The sequence below is a fragment of the Heptranchias perlo genome, chromosome 6 (assembly GCF_035084215.1).
Source record: "Heptranchias perlo isolate sHepPer1 chromosome 6, sHepPer1.hap1, whole genome shotgun sequence".
Lineage (NCBI taxonomy): Eukaryota > Metazoa > Chordata > Chondrichthyes > Hexanchiformes > Hexanchidae > Heptranchias > Heptranchias perlo.
Window position 1 is genome coordinate 29,444,059 of NC_090330.1, and position 23,901 is coordinate 29,467,959.

The following is a 23,901-nucleotide window of genomic DNA, read 5'->3' on the forward strand; positions in this document are numbered from 1 at the left end:
TCATTTATTTTCATAATCTATCTTCCCTTTCTTAATCAATCCTTTAGTTACTTTTTGCTGTCTTTTGAAGACTTCCCAATCTTCTATCCTCCCACTAAGTTTGGCTACCTTATATGTTCTTGTTTTTAGTTGGATACTATCTTCCTTTGGCTACTATGTTCACTATAGTAGCTTTAGGTATTTAAGATTGCACATCATACATCTAAATTAGAAGGTCTTAGAAACTTGTTAAGTTTCAGAAATATAAGATTAACATAATAGATCAACATAGCTGTGGCGAATGTAATGGGTAGTCCAATACTTAATTTGGTAACGCAATTTCTCCAAGCAGGGAGAAAAGAAAATATAACAGATAACAGGTTATGCAAGATGTTTTGTAAAAGTCAGGAAGGGAACAACTAATCAGAAAACAAAATTCTGCCAATACTACAGTTAACAGGAAAGGTTGCATCATCTGTTGTTTTCATTGTCCAAGTTATGAGAATTAGCACTTAAAAACATATCATTGTTACTTCAAATTTTAAATTACATGAGCTAAACTCATCAAGTTCTTTCTGCTGTCTTGGGACTTTGTACTTTTGTCAAGTTAAACTCAGCAATTGCTGTACTAACTTGATACTTAAAATTAAGTTATTATGATTATAATTTTTTTGTTTTTGAAAGAGATTGGGATTTTATTTTGGCCTTTGTGATTTCCAATTTTATTTTGTTCCCAGATCATTGAATATACTGTGTCCAGAATACAATAAAGCATGGGAAAGACAGTTAATACAATCTTTAAAAAGCACATGAATGGAAGTAGCATTAGTTAACCTGTGCTAAGTGTTGACCACCTTTTAGGAATTACAATTCCAACTGTAGCTTGGTTCAGTTGATAGCATCCTTGCCTCTGAGACAAACGATTATGGATTCAATCCTTAGGACTTGACCGTTGGCTCAGTAGTAGCAATCTCACCTTTTGACTCAGGGGACTTGAGTTCAAGCCCCTCTCCAGAGATGTAAGCACATAATCTAGGCCAATGTTGTCCGATACATTAGTCATTAATCACGTGGCCAATTGGAAATTCAGATGTAGCTAATTGCAAAATGAGTAAAAGACACCGTTGTTTGGGCATGTGATCTTAAACAGTCCCCACATAAACCGCCCACATTTAAATCGAGCAATCATTTAAATCGGCCAAGTAGCCCTAACCATTTGCCATTTCTATTATAGTCAATTACAAAGTTGCCATTAACAGCATATTAAGCGCTCTGTATTTTGGGCAGAAATGGGTGTTCACTCAGTAGTTCACACCTCATTATGGTACAATTCCCCTACTAGGTGTTCTGTTGTTACCAGATACCAGATACTAACTGGTATCTGGTTACAACAGGCACTACTCGGCACTAACTGCAATAACAAACATTCAATAAGTAAATTGCACCTCGTTAAGGTCCAATTACCTTGTGTACTTAATCTAAGTGGTGTGAAGTTACGACTTTTTTAAATAAAGCAAGTTACACTGCATACCGTCTTGTTCCGTTTAGTCAGTAATGATGTGCTATAGTCTTGTTCAATAGTAATCACGTCATCCCTTTAAGCTGTCCAACGCGTATAGTGGGCAAATCGCGTTAGTATCAATGAGTTCGCTATAAGTGGTGGCGATTGTACTCACATTCAGATGGCATACGCATGTATGCTTTGACCTTTTTGTGTGTCTGTTGGTAAAATGTAAGACGAAAAGCAGAGTGTGAGAGTGGTTTTTGAACGTTTTGTGTGCTTTACTTCCTTGGTTGCTGAATGCTGGTAGATGTTTGTTAATTAAATATACCCGCAAAGTACATTTACCTGTATTGTGTTGACACAAAAAGTGACAAACCTTTTGGTCTGTTTTGTTATCTGTCCCCCACCGTTCTACTTTAAATCCTTTTTTTTGCAATCTATCTTCCCTTGGAGGGAGAAAGAAAGCTGCTGGTGATTGGGAATTCCAAAAAACCCAGATGGTGTTACTGTCCCTATAACCTACAGAAATAATAGAAAGACACGGATGACCATTGCTTTTTTTTTTGAAGCATGGCATTGCAAGGCAACAAAGTTGACAACTGTGGGGCTTCAATGAAATGTCTGCATCTGAAAGCAGAATCTATTGCCTGCTGCTTTTGTCACAGTAAATTCATCCCACCAGCAGAGGAAGCAGCTGCATCCAACACAATTGAGGATCCCACAAAGGCACCAATACCTGACGCTGAAACAGTAAACCTCTTTGAATAAATGAGTCCTCTGTTCTGATTGCCGATAGACATGAGTTTTGAATCCATTGTCATTGTTGATAAGGAAGTTCCTGATGTCCAGATTGCTGACTTACATGGAAATTGTTAATGCTGTGCCAGAGAAGGATGCCACTAGTGAGGGGAAAAAGAATGAGGAAGAGGCCCAAGTTAGTAGATCCAGTGAACAGATTGAGATAGACGAAATGGCTCCCACCACAGTCATGGTGTCGAGTTGTGTGCCAGTGCTGACTAAGTGGTTGACAACTAAGCTAGATATCCTGATGGAACTTTTCTCTTGCACTAAATAGAATTGTAAACAATTTTACAACACCAAGTTATAGTCCAACAATTTTATTTGAAAATCACAAGCTTTCGGAGGCTTCCTCCTTCCTCAGGTGAATGTCAAGAAATCCTCAATTTCTGCTCGACGATTTTGCCAATGTACCATGCTCTGGGGCATCCTTTCCTGCAACGTATGAGGTAGACAACGTTGGCCGAGTCACAGGAGTATGAACTATGTACCTGGTGGGTGGTGTCCTCTTGTGTGATGGTGGTATCTGTGTCGATGATCTGGCATGTCTTGCAGAGGTTGCCGTGGCAGGGTTGTGTGGTGTCGTGGACGCTGTTCTCCTGAAGGCTGGGTAATTTGCTGCAAACGATGGTCTGTTTGAGGTTGGGTGGCTGTTTGAAGGCAAAATCGTCGAGCAGAAATTGATAGCCAAGTTCCGCACCCATGAGGACAGCCTCAACCGGGATCTTGGGTTCATGTCCCGCTACACATAACCCCACCAGCGAACAAAAGTTATCTGTTTTTAATATAACGTGTCATTTGCTGTCTTTCTCTTCCTTCCGGATGTTTCTATGTTTCTGCCTCTCTCTCTCTGTTTTTTTTTTGTTTGGTTGTTTGTATATTCGGTGGTCCTGTAGGTAACACCTCTCTGTCTGAACACTTTGATTGCCTTGGCAACGGGCAGTTGGAAAGATTATCTGTAATCACCAGGTATTGTTCTGTGATTTATAAATGCGAAAGGTTCGAGGATTTCTTGACATTCACCTGAGGAAGGAGGAAGCCTCCGAAAGCTTGTGATTTTCAAATAAAATTGTTGGACTATAACTTGGTGTTGTAAAATTGTTTACAATTGTCAACCCCAGTCCATCACCGGCATCTCCACATCATGACTAAATAGAATTGACAGTTTGTGGACAAATGTGTTGTCTGCAGGAAGTGAGCAGCAATCAGAGTATTTCACAAAACGCCTGAACTTCATGTTGCATAGGTTACATGATGCTTAAGAGTTGACCATGTGCAATCCGAGTTGCTTCATGTATTATGGCATTTATAGTGTTTCTTTAGTGTTTTGGTGTGCTGTTTCATTAAAATTGCTTTATGTGCATCATTTGGTAATTCAAATTTTGGAGTGCTCCTCTAGTCCTCACAAGGAAAGTCACGGCTCCCCCGCCTCGGACTCCCTCTCCCTCTTTGCCAAAATCACCTCCCTGCAACGTTCTTCTGGTGCTAGCCAGTGGGCTCTGGCCACCCAAACTTCCGCTCGTCGGCCAGCTGATGCTTTCTGCTCATTTCGGACGGGCAGCTGACCTGCGGCATGCAGAGGAGGGCCAGGAGTTAAAGTACCCTGGTCATCAAACTTAGGCCCGAACGTGCATTTTGCATTTGCCCCACCAGCCTGAAACCCGCTGAGGGTTAAAATCGACCTCCATGTGTAGGCGCTTTCACACTGGAGATTGTTCAATTTGAATTGTATCGGTCTACAGTTCTGCTGCTAGGATGAGAGAACCAGTTTTATCGTTCCAAATGTGAGCAGCCTTGATACAGATGCTACTTTCCTATGACCTGAATTAAACAATGTCAACGGAAAAGCATCTTGTAAGCCTCTCAAATTTGCTAATATTTAAGCCTGTATCACTGTTTGGAGAAGAGCCATCGACTGATCTCTCGCATCAGAGGATTGATTTATGAGAAACACTAGAGAAAACTGGACTTTTCAGGCTTGAAAGGAAGTGTTGTGTTTCTATGGCTGGATGGCTTTTCTCATCCCTGATTTTTCTCATGTAATTATAAAATATAGTCAATAAATAACACACATTTCTTGTAAATTCGTGGACACAATTTAAACAAAGTGTCTGAAGTCACCTATCTAAGATCAGAAGTGGGGATGTTCACTGATGATTGCACAATGTACAGTTCCATTCACAACCCCTCAGATAATGAGGGGTTGTGAATGGAAAGTCCATGCCCATATGCAGCAAGACCTGGACAACATCCAGGCTTGAACTCATAAGTGGCAAGTAACATTCGTGCCAGATAAGTGCCAGGCAATGACCATCTCCAACAAGAGAGAGTCTAACCACCTCCCCTTGACATTCAATGACATTAGCATCGCTGGATCCCCTACCATCAACATCCTGGGGGTTACCACTTAACAGCAACTTAACTGGACCAGCCACATAAATACTGTGGCTACACGAGCAGGTCAGAGGCTGGTTATTCTGCGACGAGTGACTCATCTCCTGACTCCCCATAGCCTTTCCATCATCTACAAGGCACAAGTCAGGAGTGTGATGGAATACTCTCCACTTGCCTGGATGAGTGCAGCTCCAACAACACTCAAGAAGCTCGGAACTATCCAGGACAAAGCAGCCCGCTTGATTGGCACCCCATCCACCACCTTAAACATTCACTCCCTTCACCACCGCTGCACCATGGCTGCAGTGTGTACTATTCACAGGATGCACTGCAGCAACTCGCCAAGGCTTCTTCGACAGCACTTACCAAACCCGCGAGCTCTACCACCTAGAAGAACAAGGGCAGCAGGTGCATGGGAACACCACCACCTGCACATTCCCCTCCAAGTCACACACCATCCTGACTTGGAACTATATCTCTGTTCCTTCATCGTTGCTGGGTCAAAACCCTGGAACTCCCTACCTAACAGCACAGTTGGGATTACCTTCACCACACAGACTGCAGCGGTTCAAGTAGGTGGCTCATCACCACCTTCTCGAGGGCAATTAGGGATGGGCAATAAATGCTGGCCTTGCCTGTGATGTGCACATCCCATGAATGAATTGAAAAAAAAACTCTTGGAGAACCCATTACCCAAGTGGAAGTAAAAGTTTCTCTGGCGATTCCTGCAAGCTGACTTAAAAAACACTCGAGAATTCTGAGTGGTAATATTCTGGAGCAACATGGAAGAGGGCTTGTTTGTGTCCATTGTGGTGAATAGGTTAACTGCAGAGCCAGTCTTCTACAAAATGAATCTAGCCAAATTCCACAATGTGATGCAGCATTGCTCTGTCACTGTGAAACCTTTGATTGGTCTTAAGTAACATGCCAGTGATACTTTGGTGCATGTCATGGGTGGATTATCCGGCATGATAAGATACTACTTATCAACAGCCCACATTTCGTCACTTCATGCCACCTTAAATTAGTGTTTCAGAAAATTGTGTTGTCAAGGCATCACTCCAGAAAACCTTTTCAAAAGAGGCATGCAGGTGGTGTAGTATTTCAATCTTCAATGTACTTAAGCTTTTTCTCATTATACCACAGTTGTAGCATCTTTCATGAATAGTAAACTTTTTCATTCATTCAGCCAGAAAAGAACAACAAATTCAGTCTAATCAGATTGTAGTATCTTTGAAACTCTTTAATTACCCATTTGATCTGTTTTTATTTTGAATATTTTTGTATAAACATACTTTAGTGGGATCTGTTGAAGCATTGATAGATCAAAGGGTGTCCTGCAATACAGCTAGCCAAAATTTCGAAGATCAAGGTAGTGTGGTACATGCTGCACAAACTCACCGTGCAAACAGGCATCATCACAGTAGCTTCAAAGAAAAGAAAGGCATCCAGTCACAGCAAGAGGTCCAACAGGAAGAGTAGAAGTCTGAAGAGGATGTGGCTGCAAGCGCCATTTGGCAAACTTTTATGCAAGAGGTCTCTTAACGTGAAAATATGGCCACTGCATTCACAGTCCATCTACATCTTCCCATGCTTTCCACACATGCGTTCGGCTACAATGCCTTAAATCTTTCAGGCAACTGTCAAATATCACATTCTTGCCATCTGATGAAATATGCTTGCAAATCTTTGCAAGACCATTTTGTGCACACACAACTTCAGTGCAACCAGATTTTTAATTCCAAGCTGTGCTATGTATGTGAATGCCTAATATTTGCTCCCACAGTGCTTCCCCTTGGTAACATTGTGTGATGTAAACACTCTTAAACCTAGTCTTTTGGTTCACCTTCAGTGGTAGAAATGATGGCTGGCTGCAGGTGGTGCATACGAGTTTCTTGGGATTGAGATGCCCCGTGCATCTGTCCTCACGAGAGAAGAGGATGCAGCCAGTGTAGCAGTAAAGGAGGAGGCAGTAGTGATATTGGATAAGATTAAAAATAGACAAAGAGGTGGTACTTAAAAGGTTAGACTGAATTGCTTGTAATTGCTGGGTATGCCCCTGTCCCCTTTTTTGAACAGGGCTGTAATATTTGCAATCCTCCAGTCCTCTGGCACCTCCCCCATATCGAAGGGAAGATTGTGGCCAGAGCCTCTGCAATTTCCACCCTTACTTCCCTCAGTAACCAAGAATGTATCCCATCTGGACCGGGTGACTTTTCTACTTTGAGTGCTGCCAGCCTTTTAATTACCTCTTTATCTATTTTTATCCTATCCAATATCGCTGGTATTACTGTTCAAAATCATGAACGGTTTTGATAAGAGTAAATAAGGCGAAAATGTTATCATTGGCAGAAGGGTCAGTAACCAGAGGACACAGATTTTAGGTAATTGGCAAAAGAACAAGAGGCAACATGAGGATAAAAAATTTTATGCAGCGAGTTGTTTTGATCTGGAATGCACTGCCTGAAAGGATGGTGGAAGCAGATTCAATAGTAACCTTTTAAAGGGAATTGGATAAATACTGGAAGGGAAAAATTTACAGGACTATGGGGAAAGAGGAGGGGAGTGGAACTAATTGCATAGCTCTACCAAAAAGCCAGCAATGGCATGATGGGCCGAATGGCCGCCTTCTGTGCTGTATCATTCTATGGCTCTAGGTCAGGCAATTACTGTTCTCACAGCACATTACTTTGGGTTGGACATATGCCTAATCATAAAATCTAAGCTATTGTCTTTTAACTTCCTTCCTCAATAACTAGAACGCCCTTCCAAGTAAAGTAATGGAGGTTAAAAGCTCTGGAATCATCCAACAGGTGGTTTGATGCCAACATGGAGGGACCATAGGTTCCTATGGAAAGATGAGCAAAATGGGCTAATTTGTACTTTAATGTATTTTGGTCATAAAGATTAAATGGGTTCCACTGTACAATTTTAAAAAGAGCACTAAGGATGTATTTTAAAAGTTGAAAACAAATGTAAATAACCTATCGATTGTCCTGAGGTTTACTGCTCTTGTTTTTCTCTGAAATCACTGAAATTTTAAGAATTCTGCTGTACATCAGCATTTCCTATCTTTCCTATCTTTCAAAACTGGCTGAAATATTTATGGTTCTGTTTTTCTTTTAGGTGCTCTGGAGCTTCAAATCACAGAGCTGCTTTAGTGATACGCAGGTCTTGCAGATTACAAACTGAGACCGGAAGTGACAGCAGGTCTCCTGTGGCAGGCCAACAGATTCATGCACCATCAGATACAGACCAATTACAGATTGAAATGGCAACTGTGGGATGCAGCATTGCTTCAGCAGCATCAATCTGTGCAGATGAACATGGCCTAGACAACCCTGCCTTTGAAGGAAGCACAGAGGAAGACAGTGAGTATTTGAGGTTGCCAACCAGATGTAGATTTGAAGTAACAATTATTACAATTTTGGTTAACTTAGAACTACATTTTTACCACCAGTCTTTGATCTTATCAAAATAATTTTAAAAAAATCTAAGAGCTGAGATTTTTAATTTTGGCATTTTTTTTCCAACCTTAGAAGCTTCATTTAAAAAAGTATGTTTTCACATTTCATTATCAGGAATCCCTTTCTAATATCCAGATATCAGAAGAACAAGAAACTTGACTGATCTTGAAAGAAGGACTGAACTACCATAACATTTAGAATAAGAAAATGAATTCCAGTCTCTGGTGATGCAGGCATACCTATTTTTCAAGTAATTAGAGTCTAAAATACATTTTCTTTGCAAAGATTATTATCAAGCTACAAAAGCAGGTTACTGCTTTTAATACAGCCAAATAAATATTTTACGCTATCTATGAACATTTATTGCAGGTCACAAGATGTGACTGGTAGGTTGTCGAAGTGATAGCTAAATAAACAAAAATAGGTAGCTGCCCTTGCCACAGCATTCTCTGTCCCTGATGACTTTCTCCCCACTTCCATGCTAGATAGCCCTCTTGCATCTCAACATTACTGAGGTAGTTTGGATGTTATGAACAAAGATTTAGTTAGAGATTAATTAATAATGTAAGTTACACAAAATATTTTCGCACAAAGGGGATTTAGAATGCATTACTACAAGTGGTTACCACAGTAATGCATTACCAGAAGAAACCAAGTCAATCGCAGCATTTAGAGGGAATTAGATAAACATGTGAACAACAAAAATACGGGGTGGATGGATGGCCGGGACGGGCGTGTGGTGGAGGAAGGAAGAGAATGCAAATAGGATTAGAGTAGAAAGCTACAGTGTGGAGCCAGCTCTGGCACAGGTATGAACAATGTGGTGGTGTTCTTTGCTGAAATTTCTGATTCCATAAAAACATCTTCAATAGAGTTTGGTTCAAATTTAAATAGTAATTCTCTGTGCCACCTAAATAACAGAGTAAATCTTTTCTCAAAGTTTTCATTTCACCAATGCATATATTTTGAACCCTACCTTAATAAAACTGAAACTTCGCTTAATTGTACTAAATTACCCAAGAAATGATATCTCTTACTGTTTTTGAGCTGGGCAACTCTTCAAAATGGTGTTAGTCCTCCGGATTGCACCATGAGCTTTTAGCAATACATATGTGGTATATTAAACATTTTATACCAATGCCGGGGATTTCCTCGGGAATTCTCCCAATCGTCCATCGTAACTTGAGAGGAAGATCGGTGGAAATCCCATTGATGTGTCTATCCGGGATTTCTGCTGAAGTTACAGTGGTCGATCTGGAGAACTGCCAAGGAAATTACTGGCACAAATGTTTAGCGATAGCTGTAATTTTTTTAATTAAAAAATAAACTTACTAAAAGCTGCTGCTACACAAGTAATAAAGACCTCCATTATTGTTATGTTTAAGGAAAACTAATATGATATTGGATATCAGGAGGTGCAGAAAAGCTAACACGGTTGAAATCATGGGTTTCAAAGAGAAAACAGCCTCACAGTGAGTTTCAGTTACACAATTAAACATTGATGGTTTTTCAAATGTAAAATTGTATAAGTTGGGTTTAAGAATGGAACTTGTTTCCATGTCTGAGTTGTTATTTAATGAGGGATATACTAATACGAGGTCATGAGTATTGTGTTGGGCAGTTACCTAGTGGTATGGAATGTGACCAAGTGTGTGCCACTGGGATATACAACATTAACATCTGGAAATTCCACAAGGGTTGTTGTGATCTCCCACTGTAATTTCGGTGGAACATCAGCAGAAACCCCAGAGAAACGGTGTAAATGGATGTTTACACTGTTTCTCCGGAGTTTCCATTAACCTTTGCCGAAGTTGTAGCCGGAAATAAGGGAACACATGCGGAAATTCTACCCCTAAGTATTTTTATAATCAAATCGTGTATTTTGTAATGCTTTTTTCTGTGGTCAGTGTCTGTTAATCAAATTGGAAGAGAAAAGCACTAGTTTAAAAAATAAATGCAAATGGAGATTGTGCATGAGTTTTTTTTTAGGAGCATCAAGTAGCTGCTACGTTAGGCCAGTGAGACTGCCAAATAAACCCAAGTTGCAATCTGTCTGAACTGACATTTACACTCTGCTTCCCATGGAGGAGGAAGGGGTGAATTTGCCACTTTGCACTGATCAACTGCGATAGGTGGGATGTGGTCAGAGATTTTCAGCGCTCCTTCATTCAGATTGACCAAGCATTTAGCATTGACAAGGTCTGTTGAGATGTCAATCCAGCAGACTGGGAGAGCTATAAAAAGTAACAAAGGAGTACAAAGGAAGCAGTAAGACGGGCAAAAAGGAAAAATGAAAAAAAAAACTTGCCAGGAATATCAAAGCTAACAGCAAAAGTTTTTATATTATATGAAACAACTTTGCGAGAAGTAACAGAAAGGGTAGACAAGGGTAATGCAGTAGATGTAATATATTTGGATTTTCAAAAGACCTTCGATAAGGTACTGCATGACTAAGGTCAGAGCACGTGGAGTCGGGAAAAGTAGCAGAATGGATAGCAAGCTGGCTACAAAACAGAAAACAGAGAGTAAGATAATGAAGCAGTGCGTGCCCACATGCAGCAAGACCTGGACAACATTCAGGCTAGGACTGATAAGTGGCAAGTAACATTCACGCCAGACAAGTGCCAGGCAATGACCATATCCAACAAGAGAGTCCAACCACCTCCCCTTGACATTCAACGGCATTATCATCGCCGAATCTCCCACCATCAACATCCTGGGGGTCACCATTGACCAGAAATTTCACTGGACCAGCCACATAAATACTGTGGCTACAAGAGCAGGTTAGAGGCTGGGTATTCTGCGGTGAGTGACTCAACTGACTCCCCAAAGCCTTTCCATCATCTACAAGGCACAAGTCAGGAGTGTGATGGAATACTCTCCACTTGCCTGGATGAGTGCAGCTCCAACAACACACAAGAAACTCAACACCATCCAGGACAAAGCAGCCCCCTTGATTGGCACCCCATCCACCACCCTAAACATTCACTCCCTTCACCACCGGCGCACCGTGGCTGCAGAGCGTACCGTCTACAGGATGCACTGCAGCAACTCGCTAAGGCTTCTTCGACAGCACCTCCCAAACCCGCGACCTCTACCACCTAGAAGGACAAGGGCAGTAGGCACATGGGAACAACACCACCTACACGTTCCCCTCCAAGTCACACAACATCCCGACTTGGAAATATATCGCAGTTCCTTCATCATTGCTGGGTCAAAATCCTGGAACTCCCTACCTAACAGCACCGTGGGAGTACCTTCACCACATGGACTGCAGCGGTTCAAGAAGGTGACTCATCACCACCTTCTCGAGGGCAATTAGGGATGGGCAATAAATGCTGGCCTTGCCAGCGACGCGTACATCCCATGAACAAATGGGAAATAAAAGGGTTTAAAGGTAGTTACTGGCAAAAGTTGAGAAGTGGTGTTCCACAAGGATCGGTGCTGAGACCACTGTTGTTCACCATTTACATAAACTATTCGGACTCGGGAATCAGAAGTACAATTTCAAAATTTGCGGACAGCACCAATTTGGGGGGGGTATAGTTACTACCGAGGAGGACTGCGACAAAATACAGAAAGAATTTAATAAACTTGCAGAACGGGCGTGTAATTGGCAAATGAATTTCAATATAGATAAGTGTGAGGTATTACATTTTGGTAGGAAGAATAAGGGGGCCACATACTGTTGCACAATAAGGATCTATATGGGGTAGAGGGGCAGAGGGCTCTGGGGTACAGATACACAAATCACTAAAAGTAGTGATGCAGGTTAATAAGCCCATAACGAAAGTAAACCAAGCACAGGGGTTGATTTCTAGAAGGATAGAATTGAAAAGCAGAGAAGTTATGTTCAACTTGTTTTGAACCTTGTTTAAATCACACTTGGAGTACTGTGAACAGTTCTGGTCTCCTGTGAGGAACTGGAGAACATGCAAAAAAGATTTACTAGGATGATACCAGAACTGAGAGGTTATACTTAACAGGAAAGATTGAGCAGGCTGGGACTCTTTTCTCTAGAAAAGAGAAGACTGCAGGGTGACCTGATAGAGGTCTTTGAGATAACGAAAGAGTTTGATAGGGTAGATATGGAGAAGATATTTTCACTTGCGGGGAAGACCAGAACTAGGGGCCATAAATATAAGGTAGTCACTAATAAATTCAATAAGGAATTCAAGAGAAACATCTTTACCCAGAGAGTGATTAGAATGTGGAACTCGCTACCACAAGGAGTGGTTGAGGCGACTAGCATAGATGCATTATAGGGGAAGCTGGATAAACACGTGAGGGAGAAAGGAATAGATGGTATGTTGATGGGGTTAGATGAAGAAGGGTGGGAGGAGGCTTGTCTGAAGCATAAAGCATAAACACCGGCATGGACCTGTTGGGCTGAATGGCCTGTTTCTGTGCTGTACATTCCATGTAATTCTATGTAATAAAACATTAGGAGAAAGAGAATGGTAAAGGGAATTGCGGGCCCATTAAAGACGAATACAGGTGAGACTATATTGAAATAAGGAAGTGGCAGATTTGTTAAATGTACTTTTTATCTATTTTCACAGTGGAGGAAGAGAACAAAATATCACTGTTGCATGGGAACCTAAAAATTAAGGGAGGAACTTGGTGGATTTAATATAAGTAAAAACTAATGGTAATGGAGAAAATAGTGGGACTTAAGATGGATAAAGCTCCAGGACCTGATGGCTTCCACTCCTGGGTATTAAAAGATATAGGTGAAGAACTTGCAGGTGCGTTAGTCATAATTTTCCAAAGCTTTCTAGATTCAAGAATTGTGCCTTTGGATTGGAAAATTGCTAACGTCACTCCATTATTTAAGAAATGAGGGAAGGAGAAATCACATAGCTATGGACTACAAAATGAGAATGCATGGAATTGGAGGTAACTTTGTGACATGGGTTGGTAATTGGTTGGGAGGTAGGAGACAGAGAGTAAAGATAAAGGGTGTTCTCTGATTGGTAAGTTGTGATTCCCCAAGCATCAGTACTGTGGCCTCAGCATTTAACCATATATATTAATGACTTGGATGAAGGACTAGAGAGTTGTATATCCAACTTTGCAGATGATACTAAGTTAGGAAGCACAGTAAGTGTATATGGGAGCAGGATGTTACATAGTGACAAAGGTAGACCAAGTGAGTAGGCAAAACTATGGATTTTAATGTGGGAAGTGTGATACCATCCATTTTGGATTGGAGAAAGACAAATTGGAATATTTTCTTAATGGTGAGAGACAAGGAGCTGTGGATGAGCAAAGGGATTTAGGAATCCATCACTAAAATCTAGTGCACAGGTACAAAAAGTAATTAAAAAGGCTAATGAGATGTTGGCCTTTATCTCAAAGTAGTTGGACTTCAAAAGTGATAAAGTGATGCTTCAGTTGTATAGAACCTTGGTCAGATCCCATCTGGAGTACTGCATTCAGTTCTGGGCACCGAACTTCAGGTAAGATATATTGGCCTTGGAGGGGGTTAGGTGCAGATTCACAAAAATGATGCCAGGGCTTAAAGGGTTAAATTATGGGGGCAGGTTGCATAAACTTGGCTTGTATTCCCTTGAGTTAAGAAGTTTGAAGGATGATCTAATTAACGAGTTTAAAATGATAGTGATTCGATAGGGTAGATACAGAGAAACTATTTCATCTGGTTGGGTGAACCAGGACGGCCTTGTTTTACAATTAGAGCTAGGCCATTTAGAAGTGAGATCAGGACGCTTTTGTTCACACAAAGGGTAGTGAAAATCTGGAACACTCTTTCCCCCCCCCCCTGCCAAAAGGCTGTGGATGCTGAAATTTTCAAGAAAGAGATCGATAGATTTTTGTTAGGTGAGGGTATCAAGGGAAACAAATGCGGGTAAATGGAGTTGAGTTAGAGATCAGCCACGATATAATGACAGAACAGGATTGAGGAACTAAATGGCTTATGCCTGTTCCCATGTTGATTTGTAACTGAATTGACTTACCATCAAAACTAAGGAAGATAACGTGCATGCAGAAGCCAGGGAGGAATTATTTTTGACTCTGATCAGTCAAAAATATGTACTCAAATTATGTTTGTTTATTTCTGGGGCTATAGAATAGTTTTTAAGTGAATGTATTTCTGGATCTGCAGGTACTCGTTCTATGGATATTCAGCCAATCCGTCCTAAAAGGCAGGTGACAAATTCCAGCATCCACCTTCACCGAACAAACAGCACTGCAAGCTGGGATCTCCGAGATGAACCCCAGAGGCCAACTACAGAGGAAGGTGGTCTTCCCCTTTATTCTTGCTTGCATTTTAAACAGCTGCCCTTAAATCATATTCTCAAAATGTTGTTCCCCAGCCTTGTGTTTAATCATCATCATAGTAGGCACAGCATCGGAGTAGGCCATTCGGCCCATCATGCCAGTGCCGGCTCTTTGACGGAGTTTTCCAATGAGGTAAAAATTCCCCAGCTCTTTCCCATAGCCTGTTCATTTTTTTCCTTTAAGCATTTATCCAATTCCAATTTGAAAGTTACTATTGAACCTGCTTCCACTACCCTTTTAGGCAGTGCATTCCAGACCATTACACTTGCTGCATAAAAAAATGTTTTCTCATGTTGTCTCTGGCTCTTTTGCTGATCACCTTAAGTCTGTGTCCTTTGGTTACCGACCCATCTGCCACTGGAAACAGTTTCTCTTATTTACTCTGTCAAAATTTTCAGATCCTCCAGTCTGATAAGCAACTGTTCACCACTACTCTCTGCTTTCTGTCCCCTAGCCAATTTTGTATCCGTGCTGCCACTGTCTCTTTAATCCCAAGGGCTTTAATTTTGCTAACAATTCTATTCTGTAGCACTTTTATCAACTGCCTTTTGAAAGTCCATATACACAGTATCAACCACACTATCCTCATCAACCCTCTCCGTTACTTCATCAAAGAACTCAATCAAGTTAGTCAAACATGATTTTCCTTTTAACAAATCTATGCTGACTTTCATTTACTGGCCCATACTTTTCCAAGTGCCAATTTATTTTGTCCCAGATTATTGTCTACCAAATTCTCTAATAATGTTGTAATTATTATTGCTTACTAGTCAATCTCTCGTGACGTGCACATCAGTCTAAGAATATGGTCACTCTCTTACCTATTTTTGATGTCTTTGTGCAGCATGTGATGTCTCATGCTGCTTCTCCCCTATCTCTGTCCCTGGCAGTTTCTCTCTCCATCTTTCTTTTCAGGTGGGAGGTGGTGGGGTGGTGTGGCCGAAAAGAAGCCACCAATAGCTGCAGGCTGTATTTGGGGCATGGGTCGTAGAGCAAATGTGGCCCTCGGTGGCTTCTGCCCCATCTTCCAATCACTTGTGCAACTTCCACCCCCTTGCTCCCATCGCGTTCACTACCCTTTTCTGTTCCTACCGTCCCTGCACTCTCATCACCATCCCATCTCTTCCCCCTTTGAACTAGCCACTCAAACTCTATATCCTTCCCTCCCACTTGCTCCTCTACCACACACTACAACCTTAACCCTCAATCCACTTCCACTCGCTCCCCCAAGGTTGGGTGCCAAGATACCAGAAGCCCTGTCACCCTCAACCAATTTCCCTCCTGTCCCCTCTCTCTTAGCTCCCTTCCTGTTTCCCTCAAAGAGACTTTGTTTACTTTCAAAATTCATTTTTTAAAATTAAATTAGAGTGAAGAAAAGAACTACCTGTCTCTCTTTCTTCCTCTCTGCCTATCTCTCTTTCTCACGCGCTCTCTCTCTCTCTCTCTCTTCTCCTTCCTCCCTATTAATACACTTCGTAAAAATTTATACAGCAAAACACAAAACCTATAAGTATATTTATTAGAATAGTCATTTTTTTCTCACACATACACAGAATAGTTAATCTTTTTTCAAAAACATACTCTTAAATATTACCTCAGTAAAGCTTTTGAAATTCATCCTCTAGTTTTTGAGAATTATTTGAAGAAAGCTACTGGGCAGAAAGTGCTCTGAGGAAAATAAAAATATCCCATTAGTACAGTTGACTGAACGATACTGATGTATTCTGGGGAATTAGATAAATTAGACTCACCAAATCAGGTTTGGGCAAAAATATAAAGTACAAACCTAGGTGTTTGGGAGAGGCTGAGGCCTTCACGTAAAAACTTTTGTGTAGGCATGAAAAGATACAAACGGCAATTCGATGAATATATTTAATAATGTGACATGTATTTTTTAAAATTGTTTATTTTGTTTAAATGGTTATTTTGGACATTAGAAATGGCAGATGAGAAAATTTCTCAGTGTTTGAAGCGATGTGTGAAAACGCAGTGACCATATTACACAAACTCGGGGTATTATACTTTCACTATTAAATAGTAGCTAATGTGCATCACACAATGTGACACCTTTAACATTGAAAGTATCTATTACAGTACAACCTACCGGTGTAACAGATACTACAAGCACTTGTAATAAATTTTCAATGATATGCATACCCATATTACTAAATTTAATATAATCGATTTTACTTGCTAGTTTGAAAATGTCTGTGCTGTTTTGGGTTTAATTCAGCTTTCTGAACATTGGGGAATGCAAGTACTATTCAAAAAGTATATAGGTAACAATATGCCCTTTGTTAAACTGCTATTTGGTGACAGATTTTAGACCCATCTTCTGCAACTCCTATTGGTACTCATAAGGAGGAAATAGGGATTCCTTGATGATGTAATAATGAGCCACACAAATCAAAAAGATTCCATGTTCAATCCCTGCTTGGTCTGTGCCGAGTTAGTTGATCCCAGCCAGAACAGTGATGGGCACAAGAATTGGCCTTAGTGTCCCTGGGCTAGAAAAGGGGGAAGTCTGCCTGATCATTATTTGGTAATTCTGGTAGAAAGTTCACATGTATGAATATCAGGTGAGATCAAGGTGAGGCTCGGCTGTGATGTCCTTTTTTCATCCTTCACGCACAGCTGAAGAACCGGTTAGTACTCACCGATGGAGAGTGGCCATTTATATGAACGAGACCGGAAGGCTGTCATGCCCATATTCAGAGCCTCTACCTTTAGGAGAGAGGAATAAGCTAAGAAAATTGGAAATGAGGTGATTCAGTTCATCACTTTTCCCCCTCGCCCACCAATAAAACAAAATTCCATCAAAAAAGCAAATAGTGCACACACGGTAAATGGTGACGTGTCTGTCCATTAACTTTGAAAAGGGACAAGTCACACATAACAGGTTCAGATAAAGAAGGCCCAGCATCCCATTTGATCTCATGCTTCCAAAGTACCCATCCTACACTCTTATTGTTGATTACAGCATCTAGATGTCTCTTAAATGGTGAGTCTCTGCTGTGACGTACCCATCCACTGTCCTAGCTTCATCCACTCAACCAGGCAACACATTGGCCACCCTCAGAGTAAAGGAATAATCCCCAACGTTGGTCCTAAATTTACTTTCACTGTCGTATTAAGTATCACGTGTGTTTATGCTAGTATAGGGCCCCCCTCTAAGACATCTCTTCTTCAAGGGTGAAGAGCTCTCTTAAGTCATTCCTGTTAGCTCTTTCCTCTGAAGCCAAGGGTCAACCTTATTACCTCCTCTGCAGTATTGTCATGGCAACCAGAACTGTAGGCAGTACTCCAAGTGAGACTAAGGCGATCTCCAGTTTCAGTGTGACCTCTGTGGATTTGAAATCAGATTTGGCTATATAACCCAGCATTCTGCTTGCTTTGTTTATTGTCATGTCACATTATATAGATTTGGGGAACAACAAATCAACCCTAAGCCTTTTTCAACATCACGCATAGTAAGTTGTATCACGTCCATCGAGTACATCTGCCTCTTCTTCTTACTTCTAAAATATGTAAACAATTTTACAACACCAAGTTATAGTCCAGCAATTTTATTTTAAATTCACAAGCTTTCGGAGGCTTCCTCCTTCGTCAGGTGAACGATGTGAAAATGAAATCCTCGAAATGAAATCGCATTTATAATTCACAGAACAATGCTTGGTGATTACAGACAGTTTTTTCAACTGCCCGTTGCCAAGGCAATCAGTGTGCAGACAGACAGGTGTTACCTGCTAAAATATTCTAAAATATGCAGTAGGTTACCTTCGTCCATATTGAATTCATTTGCCAGTAATCAGCCCAGGTGCAAATCCTGATGAGATCTGTTTGTAAGATCTTGGCTGCTTCCTCTGAATCCATGGATCCCCCCCAGCTTTGTGCCATCTGCAAATTAAACTATTTTGTATTGAGTTTGCAATTCAAGGTCATTTATGTATATCTTGAACAGGATACACTCCACTCAGTACCTTCCCCTCCATTGCAAACAAGCTGCTTAGGACTACTCATTTAGCTAGCTATTAATCCACATTATATCTTACATTTGTCTTAAAGCAGATATAATGTGTTTGATGTTGGATGGTGATGGTATATGTATATGTCCATGTCCATCCTGGTCAAAAACCTTTGGGATGTCATTTAGATGTTAACCATCTCCGGTTCATCCACATGTCAACTTCCTTTGGGCCACTAGGAATTTAACTTCCTCACTGATTACCCTCTTGCTGTTATGGTATTGGAAGAAATGTTTAGCCTTTTGTTTTGCATTTGTTGCTATGTCCCTATCTAGTTTTCTCTTTGATTTTCTTTTTGACTTGTTTCTATATAATCTTTTGTTCAGTTTAATAGTCACTGTCCCCTCTCCCTAAAACCTTTGTAATTTTTTTCTTTTCTCCCTAATCTCCCCTTTAATTTGCCCGTTGATCCATTTTGAAGATTTTTTATTGATTTGATTTTTGCTGCACTTAGATATGTACTTAGTCTGCAAGTTCCGCCTAATGACTTTGAAAAATACTCATTTATCTAACTATATTTATTCAACTATATTTTTACACTCCGCCTTCCGTGCTGCCATACAGCAAATTTATCCATTCTACCAATATGTAACATTAATCTACTCAGTAGTTAATGTCTGGAAAGCCATTACTTGAAATCTATTTTAGACAAATATCAATATTTTTGAAAACTTTTTGTTGCGTGCTTCCTATGCATTCAAATGAACCTGTTGGATCTGAAGGCACGGACATTCGAGCCCACAGAATCTGACAGCACCACTCCCTGGGCAGTCTGCCAGGAAGCATGCTTGAGTAATATGTTAAGGGAATCTTTGAGAGACAATTTTCACTTCCTCACCAAGATGATCTGGTAAGAATAAAATATGCCCCAGAGGAAGACTGCAGGTTATTGTCAGTCAGGACCAGTATTAAACTCTTGTACCCTAGTCAAGAGCTGCATGCTGTAGCACTGTGGCTATTGTTTCACTATCTGTTATTTTTTGCCTGTGTATTTGTTGTGTGATGCCTGCCATCATTGCACCTGTCCATCACTGTAATGGTGATAATTTCAATGACATAAAGTGGCTTAAATCTGTAGGCAATGCTAAATAAAAGCTTAATGTTTATTTTAATGATTCTTAGTCATTTTAATATGTTTAAACCAAAGAGTGAAGTTCTGGCCCTGATTTTATAACGGCTCGCTGGTAGTGTAGGGCCTTACTGGTGGTGGAAATTGGGTGTAAAATTCGATTTCAAATTGCTGTGTGCCACATCCTGCAGGGTCAGAATGAGGCCATGCCACAAGCATGCTCAAGTCTCATTTCAGTAGTAAAATTCTTAAGATTTGGTCCCACACTAAATCTCAACTTTGAGGGAGGCCCTGGCCAGTGTGCACCTCACCCAAATGGAATGCGCACATTGGTTGTCTCGGAAAACCTGCCTTCTCAACTATGTTTCTTAAAGAGAAATAACAGTTTCAGATGCTGGTAAAAGTTTTCTTTGCGTTGTCAGTTACATTTTGCTATATTTTGTTCCAGGCATTAGAAGGTTTTGCTAAGTAGTCTGCCATTTTAGCAATGTTTTTTTCCTGCCAGGCCCACATTTATAAACCCCTTCACATGTCCCTGGACATATAAAAGGAGATCTACTTCACTGTATCTGCTTCACAAGACAGGCTATCAGACTTGTTCCATCTGCTGCAGCAGATCTGCAGACAATAGCTTGAACAGGACAGGCTCTTCCCACAGAAGTGAAAATTATAACAGCATGAGACTTTCATGCTTCTGGATCGTTCCAAACCACCCATGGGGACATTTGCCATGTCAGGCAGTCTGCAATCTACACAAGTATCAAAAAAGAAGGCATCAGCTAGACTGGGCACAGAGCTTTACTGGGTAGCAAGTGCAAGGTGTCAAAGATAGCACTTGTGAGCAACAAGGCTGTTCATATCAACTTGAACAGAAAGTGTTTGCAGCCAATTGATATCCAGGTGGGATCTGAGCACAAAAACACCATTATACATGTCAGTGGCTGTTATCCAGTAACTGTCCACAGTGCCTTCACATGACAATTAATGATGCCTGCATTTTTCTAAAGGAGAAGAAACACTGGAAAAGGGGGTGATAGTTCTTGAGAGCAGGGTTAACGTCTGCTAACCCTATTGAAAAAAAAACTCTAACAGCAGAGGAGCACCCTGGACTGGACACCTGAGTAACTGTTAGCTGTTCCTCAGCTGCCATCTCCACCTGCAAGTAAATTGTCAGTGAAAGAATGGGTGCAAAATGGCAATGATTGTCTATGGCTCTTCCAACTTGGGTTTGTGCCATGTTTGATAGGCCACATAAGAAATGTGGGCAAAGGTAAGGTACCTTTACCTCCCTTCTGATGCCAGAACACTTTTTTTCCTCATTTGCAACCAGGTACAATGGACTAGGGTGACTGTATTGACTTGGTTGACGACCTCCCTCCATGCAGCTTGCACCTGTTCTTTTCTTACGGCTACGTCTTCAACCCCAAATACATCCTTTGGTGCACCTCCAACTCTTCAGCATCAAAGGGAACAGTGTTGCCTATGTTTCTCCTGTGCCATTGCAAAATATGATACTTTTCGGCCACCAGTGGACCACCTCTTTAATGGTGAGCTGCAGCCCTTTATGAAGTGTTGCCATGTTGGATTTTTTGCTCCTCAGCCAACTGTACTACAGAGCTCCCTAGCCAAGATTTCATGTGCCAATGGCCCATTATAATTAGAGAGCGCGATTCCTGTAGCAAAATTCGGTGAAGCCTACCCTTTGAGCTGCTAGCACAGGTAAGGCTCTGTCATGAGTCAACACAACCCCATTTTTGCTATTTTCACAAGATCAGGGCTTTTATACTTTTAGTTGCATTTTATGCTAATCAATGTGAGGAACATCGGCAGTGGAATATTTTTCCATCTTCACACTCAATATCAGCAACAATCAGAGGTCAGCTATAGTCTGGTTTAGATACAGGATAAAGACCCTTCCATTCTGCCCATTAACATGTTGTGAACTCACATGGAAGAGTATCCACTCACTGCTATGTAGCATTTTCCTTTTTCCACACCAGCCATCCTTGTAATTTCTGTGGGTGCTTTTGCCAACCATCCAAAGCAATCAGCTATGTTCACTGGAGTAGCAGACCCTTAAGAGCTGCTCATCGCAAATCCTGAGAACAGCAGCTCTTAAAGGCATTCTATTCTAGTGAACATAGCTTTTTACTCTAAAGACTTCAACCTCTCCGAATAGTCTAGGGTTAGAGTTGGTATTCTTCCAGAACTGTCACTGTCAGATGAATGGAAGTAACAACTAAACCTGTGCCTGGAATTCTCAGGATGCAGCAGTATCAGCGTGTACAGTGTTGAGAATTTGCCAACATGCATCAGTATGATTCTCCAAGTATAATATTTCAAAAGCTCAACTTTTCTCTGGCTATAATAGTAATTGAGTTTTTGGTTTGTTTGAATAATTCCAAAGAAACTAGCATGAACTTTAGAACCTTTTGAGGTAAGGTTTGACAGGAAAACTACCTTTAAATATTTATTAGTTACTTCAGGGGGACTAGCTGAGAGAGAGAGATAAGTTTGACTAAGGCACCTACTTTTTTTTATTATTTATACTGAGAATTCAAAAAAGGTAATAAAGACATTTAAGATAGAAAGGGGGTAGACAATTGATAAACTAATCAGACTTAGAGAGGCTAAGACCCCTGGTTTGGATGGATTGCATCCATGCATGTTAAAAGAAGTTAGGGAAGAGAGAGCAGAGGCACTATTACATATATATAAAAATTCATTAGAAAAGGGAATAGTGCCAGAGGACTGGCAGACAGCTAATGTGATTCCTATATTTTGAAAAGGGAGTTAGATCAAGTCAAGGGAACGAACTATAGACCAATTAGCTTAAAGTCGATGATAGGAAGGATAATGGAATCCTTACTCAAAGATGTAATAGAAAAACATCTAGAAACCAAAAATATAATAAAAAATAGTCAGCACTGATTTCAAAAGGGGAGGTCATGCTTGACCAACCTTATTGAATTCTTTAAAGAAGTAACAGAAAGGGTAGACAAGGGTAACGTAGTAGATGTAATATATTTGGATTTTCAAAAGGCCTTCGATAAGGTACTGCATAGTAGACTCGTAGAATCATAGAAAGGTACAGCAATGAAGGAGGCCGTTTGGCCCATCGAGTCTGTGCCGGATCTATGCAAGAGCAACCCAGCTAGTCCCACTCCGCTGCCCTTTCCCCGTAGCCCTGCAAATTTTTTCCTTTCAAGTACTTATCCAGTTTCCTTTTGAAGGCCATGATTGAATCTGCCTCCACCACCCCCTCGGGCAGTGCATTCCAGATCCTAACCATTCACTGTGTAGAAAAGTTTTTCCCCATGTCACCTTTGCCTCTAATGTCATAGCGTGTGGAACCAGGACAAGTAGCGGAATGGATGGTAAGTTGGCTACAAAACAGAAAACAGAGATTAGGGGCTGACTGTAGTTACTCAGACTGGCGAAAGGTGGGAAGTGGCGTTCCACGAGGATCGGTGCTGGGACCAGTCTTGTTCACTATTTACATAAACGATTTGGACTCGGGAATCGGAAGTACAATTTCAAAATTTGGAGATGATACTAAATTGGGGAGTATAGTTAATACCGAGGAGGACTGCGACAAAATACAGAAAGACATTAATAAACTTGCAGAATGGGCCTGTAATTGGCAAATAAATTTCAACATAGATAAGTTTGTGAGGTATTATTTTGATAGGAAAAATAAGCATGCCACATACTCCTTGGAAAATAAGTGTATAAATGGGGTACAGGAGCAGAGGGATCTGGGGGTACAGATACACAAATCACTAAAAGTAGCGTCGCAGGTTAATAAGGTCATTTTTAAAAAAGCAAACTAAACACTGGGGTTAATTTCTACAGAGATAGAATCAAAAAGCAGAGCAGTTATGTTAAATTTGTATAGAACCTTGGTTAGACCACATTTGGAGTTCTGGTCTCCATATTATAAAAAGGATATAGAGGGACTGCAGAAGGTGCAAAAAAGATTTACTAGGATGATACCAGAACTGAGAGATTATACCTATCAGGAAAGTTTGAACAGGCTGGGGCTCTTTTCTCTAGAAAAGAGAAGACTGAGGGGTGACCTGATCGAGGTCTTTTAAGATTATGAAAGAGTTTGATATGGTAGACGTAGAGAAGATGTTTCTACTTGCAGGGGAGACCAGAACTAGGAGCCATAAATAGCAGATAGTCACTAATAAATCCAATAGGGATATCAGGAGAAAGTTCTTTACCCAGAGAGTGATTAGAATGAGGAATTCGCTACCACAAGGAGTAGTTGTGGCGACTAGTATGGATACATTTAAGAGGAAGCTAGATAAACACACGAGGGAGAAAGTAATAGAAGGATATGTTGATGGGGTTAGA

The 23,901-nt window shown here is 40.8% G+C and overlaps 1 protein-coding gene across 2 annotated transcripts in view; it reads left to right on the forward strand.

Annotated features, from left to right (window-relative positions):
- The window catches only part of lnx2a (ligand of numb-protein X 2a), a 186,886-nt gene that overhangs the window by 122,064 nt on the left and 40,921 nt on the right, over positions 1–23,901 (forward strand). For both annotated transcript variants that reach the window (XM_067986007.1, XM_067986008.1), the window contains 2 exons: positions 7,802–8,046; positions 14,270–14,404. In XM_067986007.1, coding sequence (XP_067842108.1) covers positions 7,802–8,046; positions 14,270–14,404 — 380 coding nt within the window. The remainder of the gene's footprint in view (positions 1–7,801; positions 8,047–14,269; positions 14,405–23,901) is intronic.